The sequence below is a fragment of the Lagenorhynchus albirostris genome, chromosome 12 (genome assembly GCF_949774975.1).
Source record: "Lagenorhynchus albirostris chromosome 12, mLagAlb1.1, whole genome shotgun sequence".
Classification (NCBI taxonomy): Eukaryota; Metazoa; Chordata; class Mammalia; order Artiodactyla; family Delphinidae; genus Lagenorhynchus; species Lagenorhynchus albirostris.
In genome coordinates this window covers 75806433-75823164 of record NC_083106.1, presented here as the reverse complement: position 1 = coordinate 75823164, position 16732 = coordinate 75806433, and the positions used below count along the sequence as shown (strand labels likewise).

Sequence of the window (16732 nt, the reverse complement as noted above, 5' to 3'; positions counted from 1 at the left end):
CAACATCATATTTTACATTTTTTGTTTGGTGTATCCCTTTACTTATTGTGGATATATAGATGATTTTACTATTTTTGTCTTATAACCTCCATATTAGCTTTATGAGTTGTTGATCTACTACATTTACTGCATCTTTGCCTTTACCTATGAGATCTTTTTTTTGTAATTTTTGTATTTCTAGTTATGGTCTTTTCTTTTCAGCTTAGAGAAATTCTTTGAACATTTCTTATAATGCCAGCTTAGTGGTGCTGAACTCTTGTATATTTTGCTTGTGTGTAAAATTATTTATCTGTATTTCCAATCTGAATGACAGCCTCGCTGGATAGAATATTCTTGTTTGTAGGGGTTTTTGTCTTTTACCACTTTCAATATTTTGTGCCACACCATTCTGGCATGCAGAATTTCTCCTTAAGAGTTTGCTGACTGTCTTATGGGAATTCCCTTGTACTTACCTAGCTGCTTTTCTCTCAATCCTTTGAGAATTCTCCCTTTGCCTTTAATTTTTGCCGTTTTATTTATAATGTATCTTGGTGTGGACTCTTTGGGTTCATCTTGCTTGGGACTCTCTGTTCTTCTCAGGCCTGGATGTCTGTTTCTTTTCTCAGATTATGGATGTTTTCAACTATTATTTCTTCCAATAAGTTCTCCACCTCTTTCTCTCTCACTTCTACTGGGACATCTAGAATGTGAATGTTAGTACACTTGATATTGTCCCCAAAGTCTCTAAAATTATCTTCATTTTTTAAAAGGTCTTTTTTCTTTTCTGCTTGGGTGGTTTCCACTACTCTGTCTTCTAGCTTACTGACCCATTCCTCTGCATCATCTAATTTACTGTTGATGCCTTCTAGTGTATTTTTTATTTCAGTTAAGGTATTCCTCAGCTCTGTGTGGTTCTTCTCTATAGTTTCTAAATCTCTGTTAAACTTTTCACTGTGTTCATCGATTCTTCCCTGAGTTCATGGTGCATCTTTATGATCACTACCTTGAACTCTTTATTGGATGGATTGCTTATCTCCACTTTGCTTAGTTCTTCTGAAGTTTTGTCTTGTTCTTTTGTCTGGAACATATTCTTCTCCCACCTCATTTTCTGTAATTCTCTGTGTTTATTTCTATGTATTTGGTAGATAGGTTACATTTCCTAATCTTGGAGAAGTGACCTTATGTAGGAGATGTCCTATGGGCCCAGCAGCTCACTTCCCTCTGGCCACTAGAGTTATATGCTCTAGGGGTTCCCCCTATGTGGACTGTATGCACCTTTCTATAGTGGCAGAGCCAACCACTATGCATGTGCTGGTAGGTGGGGCTGGCCCTTGGCTAGTTGGCTGCCAGGCCCCGCCTCATTCAGTGGCTGCTGACCCACTAGTAGGTGGGCCTGTGTCCTGGCATGGCTGGTAAAGGGCCTGGGGGTGGAGGGCGAGGGCTGGGGCTGCCGTCAGCCCACTGGCAGGCAGGATTGTGTCCTGAGGCAGCTTCCTGGGGGACTGGTGGGTCCTGGAGCTGATGCCAGCCTGCCGGAGGATGGGTCCAGGTTCTGGCATGATTGGCTGCTTGGCCCAGGTTTCCCAGGACTCTTGTTGGCTTGCTGGTAGGAAGGTAACCCCCTGGTGCTAACCAGCTGAAATGGAGTGTCCTTGTGGTAGAATGTGGTAGAATGTGGTAGAATGAGTACCCTAAAAATTGCTGCTGTCAGCATCTATGTCTCCAGGGGGTATCCCAGTGGCTTCCTTCCTGTCCAAGATCAACAGATGTATCTGACCCAGGCTTCTTTCAAATTGCTGCCTCTGCACTGGAACTCAGAACATGTGAGATTTTGTGTTTGCCCTTTAAAGTGGAGTCTCTGTGTCCTACAGACTTCTGGATCTCCCATATGCAAGCCCTGCTGGCTTTCAAAGCCAGACATTCTGGGGTTTTGTCCTCCTGGTACAGGACCCCTGGGCTGGAGACCCTGATGTGGGGCTCATACCCCTCACTCTTTGGGGAGAATCTCTGTAATTGTGATTATCCTCTTGTTTGTGGCAGTGTGAATCTTGGTTATACCTTGTCTTTGCCCCTCCTACCTGTCTTGTTTTGGTTCCTCCTTTTGATCTAAAATAGGTCATAGGTATCATTTCTTAAAGGTAGGGGAGGGAACTCCTTCGTGAATGAAAATAATCTGGCCAGTCCATCCGCCCTGCTGTGTTAGACTGCGGCAGTTGCTATAGCAAATATCTGTATTTTATGAACATCACCAAGTAACACTAGGAGTCAAAGATGAAAACACACTTGATTAAATGCGGACTAAGTGACCTTTAAAATTATTTCATTGCTTCTGGACAGTGGTTGGGGTTATTGTGGACAAATAGCTACTCAGTAGATACTTGTGGTACTTGGGGCTGCATCTACATGAGGCCAGGAAAGCCCCCTCCATGTGTCTGCCAGAGTCTTTCCCCTTAGAAACACACACCAGTCAGCAACCTTTAATATGGAGAAACCCACAGTGAACATTAAGAAGCACAGCAAGACAGCTTATATGTGCTCAGTTCTGTTTTTCTAGCTGAATACAGTGATATATTTACCATTCCAAATTATCTTTTCTTCTGGCAAACTTGAATGCTCATGGTATCTAAAATAATCAAAAATCTTACAGAAATATACAGTACAAAATGCAACCATACTGTTAACTAAAACTATAAAGAAGGTAAGTTTTGTTTTCAATAATCTCTTAAATTTCACTCTTCCCCTGGGGCCCTCACATGACTGCTTGTGACATGCTGCTACTCTTTCTCGTCTATCTAGAAGTATTTGAGTTATAGCGCAAAACTAGTCCTTTCTTATCCCCTAATATTCAAAAATCAGATTATTTTAGGGCTCCCCTGGTGGTGCAGTGGTTGAGAGTCCACCTGCCGATGCAGGGGACACGGGTTCGTGCCCCGGTCCGGGAAGATCCCACATGCCGCGGAGCGGCTGGGCCCGTGAGCCATGGCCGCTGAGCCTGCGCATCCGGAGCCTGTGCTCTGCAACGGGAGAGGCCACAACAGTGAGAGACCCGCGTACCAAAAAAAAAAAAAAAAAAAAAAATATGGCAAGTGGTTGAACATTCTCCATGAATGCTCTTGGAGGCTTTCGGATTAATTATGCCTCCATGAGAGATTGGGATATGATAGCTTTAGGTATGCAATGGTTAAGAGCACAAGAGAATTCTGATTCTAATGTGTATTTGATCTAACCTTGAACAGATTACTCTCTCTCAACCGAATTCCTATTATTTAGATTGAGATGACACCTCCTCCTAGGATTGTTTTGAGGATTAAATGATATAATATATAGACACTAAGCACTGTGCATAATGCAACATAAAAGCTTAATAAGTTGCAGTGTATTTTTACCGATATTATTTTCTGCTACTCTGTTGCCATGTTATCCTGTAAGTTTTACTTTACTGCAAAAAAAAAAAATCAGATTATTTTAATGTTCTGGGCTCCGACAATCTACAGCACTCAGAAACTCATTTACATTAAGGTGTAAAGGACTGATGGCTAATGGGATGTAATAAAACTTCAAGAAGTATTTATATTTTAAAACAAAGGAAATGAATCCTTAATTAATAAACATCAGGCAGGAAACAGGGTAAGTTTTCTAGAATCTCTTAAATCCCAGCATATAATTGATTTGCAATAGCATCAATAAAACTGGTTCCAAATCATACGTCTGTACAGTTCTCACTCTCAACAATAAAAGGGATCACAGTGATGAATGTTCCAAAACATTCACTGTTTCCAGCAGAACTACAGATGTTGGCAACTTCCTTCCTTGGATGTCTGAGTGACCCGAGATCTTACATGTAACTTATATATGCTGTCGTACGTCTAGTGTCTATGAGATTGATTGCATCAGGCTTAAAGAGTCTTCCATTTGAAGAACTTGTAATAAAATATTTTTTCCTCTTCAGGAAAAAGAAAAACAATAAAAGGGATGTTACTAACATGGAAGCATAGCATATAATATCAGACCCTTGCTCCTAAAGACAGGAAAGGAAGCTGACAGAATAGAACACTAAGGTCTACTGAGCAATCGCATTGCTCCAAGAACTGCCTCAGGTGTCTGCACTTATAATATAATGCAATCTTAAAGTCTTTTCAGGAGGGACATATTAGCCCTATTTTAGGTGCAGGAAAACTGACATTTACAGGGATTAAATAGCATGTTCCAAATTGCATACTAATAAGGAGAAAAAACAGAAGTTTAAACAGTTTTTCTGACTCAAAATTCCATGGTCTCTGGATAGACACCTGGCTTATTCTGTCTGAACAGAGGGAATCCAATCAACAGCTACCATGTTTTAAGCACTCTCTGGACTGAGCACTGCCACATGGCAGCTTGCTTAATCCTCATCACAAATCTGTGGATAAGACACTATTTGGTCCACATTAACACGTGAAGAAACGGATGCTCAGTGTGGTAAAGGTCACAGAACTGGCAAGTGGTAAATCTGGAATTGGAGCCAAGGTCAGCCTAGGTCTAGATTCTAATTCCAAATTTACCAAAGTTTCTATGCTGTGTATTTTTTGTTTCAACTAAAAATGGGTGATGATACTCAAAGACATAGGGCAAAAAGTATTGGGGGCAGAATTTTCTCCAATTTATATATCTCTTTTATCCAAAACAGAGGAGATTCCACAGCCCATACTCACTATTGTAATGTTTGCTCCTTGATGGAAGCAAATTTTTTCTTTTATGTCTAGTCTAAGTGTTTTGGTTTTATGTCAGTTTAGTGAATACTGATAAGTTTTTGTCTCCAAGATTTACTGCTTTTGTTGTTAGTGGTAGTGTTTTAGAGTTCTGGGGGAAGATACAGAGGGGAGAGGAAAATAATGAAAGGGAAAGCTCTTGGCAAAGAGGGGCTGTGATAATAATACACACAATTTAAAAACAGAGAAAAAAGAGCATTAATTTAAAAGTTTTTATCTATATAATGAGAAAACAACCCTAATACCTGAAAATATCCTGTTACTTGCCTGAATTTACTTTTCACTCAGAAATTTGACTCCATGTAAAAATAGGCATATGTCTCAAGTACCCAAGTTTTTGACATATGTATATCGCTCAGTAACTTTCCATAAAAGGGAAATACCTCCTGCCATGCATTACTCATCACAGCCAAAGCATTTATATTTAATACTGCCAAATCCAGCAGTTTAAATGTACCTTTTTATCCATACCAACTCCCTTGGAAGAGGTCAGGGGCCATGATGTGTTCCCTGGATGGTCAAGGTTGTAGTCAGACAGAGAGGGACAAGAGTTTGGGAGGAGACCAAGAAGGAAACCTGTGTTCCCTAGACACAACACTGAACTTATAGATAAACCCTTAAAGTTCTATTCTACTTTACTGTTTCAGATTAGCATTTAGAAAATGCTCTTCTCAAAGACTAACTGAAACAGACCTGATAATACATCTCCTTTCCAAGTATAATGATACAAATTATTCAACTGGGGCTGCTGCCATAATTCTCTAAATCACAGAACTGGATGAAATTGTTGTAATACCTTGTTCATGATAATGACTGTGATGATGATAACATAAAAAAATAATACCCAATTCACGATAGTGTCATAAGGTCTAATGGGGGAGGGCGGTTATTTAAAGTATGTGGCACAGAGTAAGTCCTCAATAATGCTACTTCCTCCCCAATCTCTTTTAAAGTGAAGCAGTTAAATTCCCAGCAACATGTCTGGAATCCAACTCTAAGCATCAGGATTACACATGGAAGAGATGAAAGACTGTGAACTATGTTCTGTAATGTAGAATGAAAACCTAGTTGGATACTGACACTATTCGTTTCATTTTAAACACTCAAGAAATAAATAAATAAATAAATAAATAAACAAAAGACAGGCTCCTTTGTGGAGTATCCTTTGATTCTTGTTCCCAACCTAGGCTTAGGAAACTCAACAGTGTCTCCAGTTGAATGGGTGGGTACCAAGAAATTGACAAACATTTCTCACAAATAGTTTAAATTACTGCCACTGAAAACAAAAAAATTCACAAAGTATTTTGGGAATAAAACATGGGGAAGGGTTTTCTCTGGAATCAAAAGGCTGCTAGATCACTGCTCTAGGATATTAAGTCTCTAAACTGTAATAAGAATAAAATATAATAGATGGAAAGCGCAGAGCTTTCACCTTTGATTATATAGTTACTTGTGTTTACAAAAGATGAACTCTACATGATATGTAAGTGTGTACGTGTCTGTTAACAGACGGAATCCAACCGGGCTTACTAAGTGAAATAGATTACAAGGAAAGCATGCCATTTGCCATATACTCACAATTGTTATTTCTTTTATTTGTTGTTTTATCATTTGTTTTGTATTTTTAATTAATTCTTTTTTTTTTTTTTAAACAGAAGACAAAGCCCTTATTTGGAAGTGATGTAAAAACAAAGGACTGAATCTGAGAGTCACGCTTTGCTGACCGAGGTCCAGAAGTAAGCTGTTTGTTTTAGGGTAGACAGGATTTGAAGCATCTGGGTAAAAGCATGTAAGGGGAAGCATTCAACATCTTCTGAAGCTGAGCCATGAATACCATGTAAACAAGTCAGGAAAACAATGTATTGTACATTAAAAAGCACATTTTCTCATCTGCAAGTTTTATGTTGCTTTTGTTTTGGAGGTATAGATATATACATCTCCTTAGGAAATGACAGATGCTCTATAACTAAGCTGTTATACTCAGAGTGTGGTCCATGGGTGAGCATCATTGGTGTTTCCTGAGAGCCTGTCAGAAATGCATAATCTCAGGCCCCACCCTAGACCTACTGAATCAGAATCTGCATTTTAACCCAGGTGACTCAGGCTTATTAAATTTCAAGAAGCACAACTGTGAAAAAACAATTGCGCTTGACTTTCTGTAGCATTCAGGGACCCCTTTCACACCCAAGGATCCTGCACGTGCCAAGCATTGTTCTAAGAGTTTCATATAATTATTCTCAGTGTATCTCACCCTGGTCACATATTAGAATTACCCAGAGAGAATTTTTTAAACAAGATTATCAGGCCCTACTCCAGATAACATAATTTAATTAGTCTGAGACAGGGTCTGAGCAAAGGTCTTTTTAAGCTCTCCTGATAGATCAAATATGCAGTCAAGGTTGGAACCAATTGCATTATCCCATTTAATTTTTACCTGCAAACATAAAGGTGCGTATGATTACATTTGCAGAGGAGCTTGCTCATGGTTGCAAAACATGCATTTAAACTCGTCTTTCTGATTTCGAACGCTCACACTTGCCGTTTAAATCTACCAAAGTGTTGGGGACCTTCATGCCATCCGATTGCAAGCTCCCCATGTGTGATTATCCCAACATGCTATACTCTGTTGGAAAGTCTCTGAGAGAGAGGAGAAAAGAGAGTGGACTCTGGGACCTTAAGGTTGGGCAAGGCTAGGATAGAAAGATGAAGAACCATACAACTGCTTCTCCACAAAAACAGCCCGGCCCGGTGCTGAACCCATTGAGAGTATTCAACAGACCAAGAATGGGCTGGTGAGTCACAGGGGGGAGGTGTGGATCTACACACACGATCCCAAATTCGATTAGCACATGAGTTTACAAGAGACAACCAGGTGTGTTTACAAAAGTACCCTGGCAAACACATGAAAGGATGCTCAACATCACTAATCATTAGAGAAATGCAAATCAAAACTACAATGAGATATCATCTCACACCAGTCAGAACGGCCATCAGCAAAAAATCTACAAACATAAACGCTGGAGAGGGTGTGGGGAAAAGGGAACCCTCTTGCACTGTTGGTGGGAATGTAAATTGATACAGCCACTGTGGAGAGCAGTATGGAGGTTCCTTAAAAAACTAAAAATAGAATTACCATATGACCCAGCAATCCCACTACTGGGTATATACCCTGAGAAAACCATAATTCGAAAAGAGTCACGTACCACAATGTTCATTGCAGCTCTATTTACAATAGCCAGGACATGGAAGCAACCTAAGCGTCCATCAACAGATGAATGGATAAAGAAGATGTGGCACATATATACAATGGAATATTACTCAGCCGTAAAAAGAAACAAAATTGAGTTATTTGTAGTGAGGTGGATGGACCTAGAGTCTGTCATAAAGAGTGAAGTAAGTCAGAAAGAGAAAAACAAATACAGTATACTAACACATATATATGGAATCTAAAAAAAAAAAAAGGTCATGAAGAACCTTATTTTATAAAGGAATAAAGACGCAGACCTACTAGATAATGGACTTGAGGACACGTGGAGGGGGAAGGATAAGCTGGGACAAAGTGAGAGAGTGGCATGGACATATATACACTATCAAATGTAAAACAGCTAGCTAGTAGGAAGAAGCCACATAGCACAGGGAGATCAGCTCGGTGCTTTGTGACCACCTAGAGGGGTGGGATAGGGAGGGTGGGAGGGAGGGAGGCGCAAGAGGGAGGAGATATGGGGATATATGTATAGCTGATTCACTTTGTTATAAAGCAGAAACTAACACACCATTGTAAAGCAATTATACTCCAATAAAGATGTTTAAAAAAAAAAGTACCCTGGGCACAGCCTCTGGACCAAGTAACCTACCCTTTGTGGGCTGCTCTATCACTGCAGTCCCATCAACACACTTGCGAGCAAAAGATAGCCTGAAATTTCAACTGATTATACCAACATGGGATGACCAGTCAGAGGCTAATGTGTGGAATGTTCCTACAGAGTCAGGGAGGATGTGAGTCATGACTTCACGCATCATTTAAACAAGCCATGTGTAGATTCTTTTAAGCATTTGCCATAAATGGCTCCTTATATCACCATCTGTTCACTTTAGGTACAAGAAATATTATAAGATCATTCTTGTTACATAGATTTCCAGTTTGCAGTTTTGAAAAGCGTTTCTCCTATCTTTTGAAAAATGTGCAAATAAGTAAGAAGAAATGGGCATTTTCTTTTACAAACTATACTTGCAATGGTGTTAAGACAATCTCTCTGTCAGCTGGCCCAACTCCAGGGACTGAGTCTCTCTCAGGGAGCACTGAAAATCCTAGTATAATCCTAAAATGTGGATGTTGACTTTGAAAGTCTAATTTAACTGACAGGTGTGTGAAATGGCACATAGAAAACTCCCCATTGGGGACAGTAAAAATGCTAGGGAGTAACAGTTAAGGAGAATGGCAATGATATAACCTCACTTATTTTCTCATTATATATGATCCTTTTCTAACACAGAAATTTATTTTTGTGATACATAAGATTGTACTCACATTTATAAACACCTGTTTTTAAAGTGAATGTCAAAATTACACAGACTGGAAAGTCTGCCTTCTGGGAAAAACTGACATATAACACACATTACTTCTGGCGGCGGGGGGGGGGGGGGGAGAAGCAACCCTCTCTTTAAATGGTAGGTGGCAGTGTTCTACCTTTGAACTATGGATATATTAACTTCAAGCCAATGAAATTCTGAAAAGAAAACACAGTGATGAGAAACATCATAATGATGAGTTTAATAATTTGTTCTATTTTGCATATAAATTCTGTGTATTCTAATGTCTGACTTCACCCAATGTCACATTAATCAAAGGTCACAATGTTTTAAAGCACTAAGATTTTAGCATTACTTCAGGATAAGAGAAGAATAAGAAAATAACTAAGTTTGCAAATATGAAGAAAAACTTTAGTTTTATTTTAGGGATCCTCTGCCTGAATGTGCAGTTCTGAAAAAGCTGCTATTTTAAATAAATGATAAACCCCTTATCTCTTGGCTCATGGAGCTTCATGTTCACTGAGTCTACAGAAGTTGATACCATTTGCAGGGTCCAGGAAGAGGGAATCAGATTATGAGCAGTGAGCACCTGCGTCCTCTGCGCAATTCAGAGGCGCTCTGCCCCCTGGTGGACTGTTCAAGCATAGGCTTTGAGAAAGGGTTTGGAAGCCTCATTTCCCGCCCCCTTCTCCTACTGGCCTCTTCTCATCTGAAAACTCCAGTAGAAGCCCCAAGTTGAAAGCTTTTGCCCATTCGTTTCGGTCAAAAATTTCCTTTGATATAATATAAAAACCCTCGGCTACCTAATCAGCCCTGCACGGCTAAAATAAGAACCATATGAGATCAACGCGTTATCGTTGGTTATCATGGCTTTCCATAGGTAAGAAAAAAGCAGAGAAGTGGAAAATGAGACACTGGGGAGAGACGTGGAAGCGGTGAGGGCCTTTGGAGTCTGGGAAACAACTGGAAATCTCTGGACAATAAAGAGAAAAGAGAGTTTTAAAATGAGAGGGGCTTCCCTGGTGGCGCAGTAGTTGAGAATCCGCCTGCTAATGCAAGGGACACGGGTTCGAGCTCTGGTCTGGGAAGATCCCACATGCCGCGGAGCAACTAGGCCCACGCGCCACAACTACTGAGCCTGCACGTCTGGAGCCTGTGCTCCGCAACAACAGAGGCCGCGATAGTGAGAGGGCCGCGCACCGCAATGAAGCGTGGCCCCCGCTCGCCGCAACTAGAGAAAGCCCTCGCACAGAAACGAAGACCCAACACAGCCAAAAATAAATAAATAAATAAATAAGCCAAGCATTTGAAGCCCTTTAAAAAAAAAAAAATGACAGGGTGCTCCAGGAAATGAAATATTCTGCAGTTTCCTCTGGGCCACCAGAACCACAGCAAACCGTCTCTTCTGCTCCCTTTCGGCCTCTTGGCTGTGTCGCCAGCCCAGGGGGTAAGTCTGAAAGGCTCCAAGCCTCAGTTGCTTCTAGCTTAGCCATGTTTCTCCCATTTGGGCTAGTTTGGTCTTCCCCAGTGCAAGCTTTCTCAAAGAGCCCTCAAGGTTTTCTCAGCTACAGGTGCCCTGCACCCACAAAGAAGGCCGTGACAAAATCATGGCTAAAGAGGAAGTATCATCTGCTGAGAGCTTAGAAATCTTGATAAGCGCTTTACGTGTACAGGCTCTAAGCCTTTGCAACAAATCGCAAACCACACAGCGATAACAAGCTCTATGTGAAGCTCAAACCTAGAACTTTCCGATTCCAAAAGCTATGTTTTCTGTCTACTTCTCCAGTGCTCAGATAGGTTGGTCTCCTCCTCTTAGGTCTCCCCCAGGCCTGCTTCTAACTCAGGTCCTCCCTTTCCTTTTTCTGTATTTCAAGCACCATGTAGTTAGTGCCTTGGAATCTAATTCCCCAGCCTAGAGACTAAACATTCCTTCTAAGAATGCTGATCTGGAAAACCCCTGGGATAGTGGAACTGACTTGCCCTCTTTGCAGACTGTGTCTAATTCCTTTTAAATTCTTCCTCCGGATATAAACTAAATCCCTCAAATTGTGGCAGTACGTGTACCAGAGTATCATTTATCATCAGCTTTTCTCTCTTGAAGGTTCAAACTCCTAATTGCAACCCAGAATCCAGTGAATCAGTCTTTCCATAATAATAGAATTACCACCCAATGCTTTTTAGGACACAAAAAAGGACTTTTATTTCATTATTTTCCTAAACTTCATTTTGAATTACACATGTTTTGAAAGGTGGAAAAGGCAATCTGCAGTCACATTAACTCCATCAAATACACATAATCTGAGTTTTTGCTGCTTCAGTGAATTACAGTCCACTCAGTGTTTCCTGACGCAAGAAGATAATACTAAGATAATAGAGAGGAAGAATGAAGAAGACTGGTCTGTAGAAAATGTGTTGAAGTCAATAACTGTTCATTCATAGGTGCAGTGTCCATTCTCAGAAAGGAAACTCTAAAATTCCTAGAAACACAAGACAATATTGGTATTTGGGGATGAACCCACATTCATATATTTGTGTGAAATTTTGTGCAGTTCAACAGTATGGAAAATGTTATTTGTTACCACAGCCAATGAAAATATACTTTCATTTCTATGACGGTTAAATATTTCCATCTCCCATATAATGTTCTGCAAAAAAGCCATACTATGCTATAGGCAGCAGTAACTGAAAAGGCGCTTAACAGTCTTAACTACATACCCCTAGGATGAAAAATACACTTTGCATAATCATGTGCGATGGTGGATGAGAAGTCTGGATCTCTTATAACTACAAGGGTTTACAAGCTTCTACTTCATACAGTATGACCCCAATCCAGTCAATTCAGCCAAATAGTCAAGCAAAAATTTAGGTAGGTCATCTATAAGTGGCAAACAACCCGTTTGACTAAATTGACCATGTTTTGTTAATAGGAGGACACAATCATTGCAGGTGCTCTATAAAGAAATTACCTGTAAATGGCTATTGGTTTCAATTAATTTTGCCCTCTTAGGCTCCTAGAAGTTGGCTTAATTGCTTCTTAGGCCCAAGAAAAAGCCTTAACAAAAAGACAAACATATTAATAACATAAAAATAAATATCACGCTCTGTGCACAGTCTTCTCGGTAGTAAGCTAGATTTCTCCATGGGAGAAATGTCACAAAAAATGAACAGACAGACGTGGGGATACAGCAGAAATTTAGGATTAGCTAATGCCTACAATTTTCTCTTACTCCAGTGACAGGTGTCAATGTTGATCAAAATTTTCTTTTGTACTTAGTTTACGTGTGTATCTTTGAATAGGATATTTTCAAGAGTCATTATGCCAGAGTAAAGGGCTGCACAGCAGGGAAGCAGTGTACTTCAGCTCAATACATCTATTGTCTGACAGTCTGGACTGGGGAGCTTCAAGCAGGGACTGAATCCATTTTACAAAGACAACTTGTTTCTGCAGACAAAAGGTATCACCTGCAGATTGCTCTCTAAAGAACGGAGTGTGAATCTTCTTTGGCATAATAAATGTTCCACAGACATTCATTTTTCATGCAGGTAATCCTTAGGGGCTACTCCATTTTATTCAGATCATGCATATTTCATCTATTAGTGTGTGAGCTTGCCCTGTGTCGGGGAGTCCTCAGAGTGAATTTGAGATAACAACTAAGTATTTTTAGAATTTGAAAAAAAAAAGAGATAAATTTAAAGTATTACTGATAGTATGTATTTTCATTGAAGTGTCAGGTCAATGACAAATTTCCAAGGTTCAAAAGCTTGTTAGTTCCCTGGTTGCCCAGTAAGTCTGAGGTTTGGTTCCGTGAGTTACAGGAAAACAGGCTCAATGTTAGCTTCTCTCAGCTTTTTGAAAGTCCTTGCATGTCATTTTCTAATAATCTTTGTTCCTACTCAAACTTCAATAGCAAGGGAAAAGAAACAGGTTTTTATCTTTAACATGGTTTTTAGAGGTTTTACAATTTTGAAGATTTTTGGAGAAAGGAGCTAGTTCTATTGGTTACTTTATATGTTAGCACACAAAGGAATTACAGATGGGAAGGAGAGTGCAAATGACTATCAGAAAAAAGTCTCATGCATTTAAGATTTTTTTACAAGTCAAAATATACATCCTCCTGTTGCCACCCATTCCTTAATTGTATAGAACCATTCCCATCTCATCTGTCTCCTTCATAGCTCACTCAATTGGGATTAAAAATACTTCTCTTGCAAAGGAACTTATATATCTTATACCCATCAGTTTCATCAGTGGCGTTAATAAGAAATATAGCAGCAGCTTGGGTTGAGTCACCCATCATATCCCCCATTTCTGGGGATTTAATTGTGTAAAATGACAGGTACATGAAATTAGGAGGAAAAAGCAATCTGCAGACTTTGGCACTAGCACACGTAACATTTTGTTTGAGTTGTTAAGGAATGAGGTTTGACAATCACTACACAGGAATTACAAAATTAGAGATTTGCAGACAACAAACAATCATAGGCATTGGTTTTCAGCTTAATGCCCCCATCCACCCCCCACCCCATATAGTTTCAATTATAATAAAAATAGAGATCTTAACATCAGAATTTTGCTGTTAACTCTTCAAGCCACACGTAGGGTTTGAAGCACCAAATCCACAAGTTTCTCCAATCAAGTTTAAATGAACAAAAACGGAATGAAGACGGAAGGATGCCAAAGCAACTGTTGTTAAACGAAGCTGTAACACAAAGTTCTCCCCCAAACACAGGGTATTAGTGTCTAGTTCAAGTACTACCAGGCTGTATGTAGATCATGTCTCAGACAGGCTCCAGACAAGAACGACAAGTACTTCTGGTTCTAGGGGGCATCATCCGTGATACCAAAGCAGGGCAGGGATCCCTTTTCCATCATCGATTTTCTGAAAGTTGCAACCCCCCTTGCGATGGGCTGTGGCAGGGTCGGTGCTGAAACTGGGGTTTGAGGGGAGAAAGTGAGCCCCCTCCTCAGCTGTTTGAACAGTTCTCCTTTAGAGCTCTCGCAGGGCTGTCCTGGCTTCTCAGGATCCATTGCCCTTGCTCAGAAGAGAGCCTCACTCCGACCCAGTAACAGTCAAAGAGTCGACCTACCTGTGGAACCAGACACAGCATGGTCCCCCAAAGGCCGCTTAGGCGACCCCACTGCAATGGACAAGTCAGCTTGTGCACTTAAAGCGTATCAGTTTATGGAGCGCTTGTTTGAAGTCCTCGTTGGACATGGTATAGATGATGGGGTTGATGAGGGAGTTGACATAGCCCAGCCACGTGAAGAAGTCAAAGATGGCCAGGTGGAACCAGCAGGCATCCTTGCAGATAGGCATCACCAGGGAGATGATGAAGAAGGGCAGCCAACACACGATGAACGCTCCCAAAATGATTCCCAGGGTCTTGGTGGCTTTGCGCTCCCTAGCGGCCATGAGTTTCTTCTTCTCCAGCAGGGCGTCGGAGACTCGCACTTTGACTTGGTTCACGTGCACAGGAGACCCCGATTCGCTGGGTAAGTCTGCAGCCCGCGAATTAATGGAGGTGACGGAAGACGTGGACCCGGGCGAGTCAGTAACCAGCTGGGCTCGGGTCAGACGCTTGCCGGTTCTGTTGGGCGTCTGTTTCAAAATCCGGGAGCGGGCTTCCACGTAGATGCGGCCATAGAGGGCGATGAGCAGCAGGGTGGGGAAGTAGAAAGCGCCCACCGTGGAGTAGACAGTGTAGAGGATGTGATCTGTGTTCACCACGCAGTTCGACACCTCCTCCTCGGCTTTGGCCTGACGCCAGAAGAAGGGCGGCAGCGAGATGGAGATGGAGAAGACCCACACGAGCGCGATCATGACCGCCGCCCTCTTGGGAGTCCTTTTAGCCGAGTACTCCACGGCGTCCGTGATCGCCCAGTAGCGGTCCAGGGCGATGACACAGAGGTGCAAGATGGAAGCAGTGCAACAGGTGATGTCCGATGACAGCCAGAAGTCGCACACCACCTGGCCCAGCGTCCAGCGTCCCGTGACCGTGTACATGGTGCTGACGGGCATGACCAGGATGGATACCAGCAGGTCGGTGACTGCCAGGGAGGCGATCAGGTAGTTGGCGGGGGTATGCAGCTTCCGCGTCCGGTACACAGTGGCGATCACAAACGCATTGGAGAGCGTGGTGGCCAAGGTGAAGAGCGCCAGCAGCACGACCAGTACTACTTTCCAGGGCAGGGCTATGGAGTCCTGGTAAATGTAGCTCTCGGCGCTGCAGTTGCGGGAGGGAGCAGCAGAGACGTTGGCTTGCGAAAGCCCCGTCTGGGAGCTCACGGACAGCGGCGGGGCACACTGAGCGCCCGCTTCCTCCATGTCTCTCCAAGCGCAGCTCTCGGGCATGGAGCGGACGAGGACGAGGAAAGGACCGCTGAAGGGACCAGAGTCTTGTCCCCTGGTGGCTAGTCGGATCCGTGGGTTCCTCAATTACTCCTCCACCCAGGTTCCCAGGTGAACCTAGAGGTCAAGGGCGAGGCAGACGAGGCCGGCGGGCGCGTCCCCTGCACTTCGGGGCGCCCGTCGCTGCCGCCGCGTTTCTGGCTGTTCCTCTCTACGCCCCGTCTTAGCCCCGGGTTGCTAAGGGCTGGTCCACAGAGCCCCGCTGCGCTCCGGCTCCCACCGGGGCGTCTAGAGGAGGAGGCTGTGGTTTTGTTTGAGGAGGGAGCATCGGCCAGGTGGGAGGTCTTACCCCAGTTGCTCGGGGCTAAGCGTCTCCTAAACCGGGCGCTCCGGGATCTGCAGACTCGGCCCGCACGAGTTTCCTAGCTGTCGAGACCAAATCTTGCAGGCCAGCGAGGGGTCCTGATCTTGCATTCCCGCCCTCCTCCCCAGGCTGGGGCAGTTTTCCTGCGGCGGCCGCGGTCGCCAGAGCTGGGCGGGGTGAAATCTGGGAGCCGCGCTGCGCCGCGCCTCGCGCCGGAGCTCTGCCCGCCCTTCTTCTCACGCGCTGGCCACTCCGGCGAGCTGCCCCGCGGAGAAGGGGCCGCAAGAGGTGGGACTCGGGGGCTGGGGCTGCGGCAGCTCGCGCCGCGCCGCCGCCGCCACCTCGGTCCCACGGGCGCCGCTCGGAGCCATGCCGCTGGGCGCACGGGTCTGGGGGACCTGGCGCAGCGGGCGGGGAAGGGGCAGGTGTCTGGGGGAGCTGCAGGGACGCGGCATACGCCGGTCCGGGAGGAGCGTGTGAGTGGCGGAGCGGTCGGGCTCCTTTTATAGAGTCCAGGTCCGGTCCGCCGGAGCCGTGCAACTCTTGCCGTGCGGCGAGTGCCAACGCCGGCTCCCCAACACCTTCCCTTTTTCTCTCTCCCTCCCTCCTATCCTCCCGCCCGGTTCTCTTCCCCGCCAAGGAAGCTCCCGCCGGGTCCTATCGCCGTCTTCTCCAGGTCCCATCCCCTGGCCCCTCTCCCAATCCGAACACCCGGGAGCCGCGGTTCTGGCCGGAATGGGGTTGAGGGCGTCCTGTCCATG

At 43.5% G+C, this 16732-nt stretch overlaps 1 protein-coding gene across 1 annotated transcript; it reads right to left on the bottom strand.

The window, feature by feature from the left end:
* Positions 1-14410: 14410 nt before the first annotated feature.
* Positions 14411-15610, bottom strand: HTR1B (5-hydroxytryptamine receptor 1B). The gene has a single exon (XM_060168002.1). The coding sequence runs from the start codon at positions 15608-15610 to the stop codon at positions 14411-14413; it is 1200 nt and encodes a 399-aa protein (XP_060023985.1).
* Between the last annotated feature and the right edge of the window lie 1122 nt (positions 15611-16732).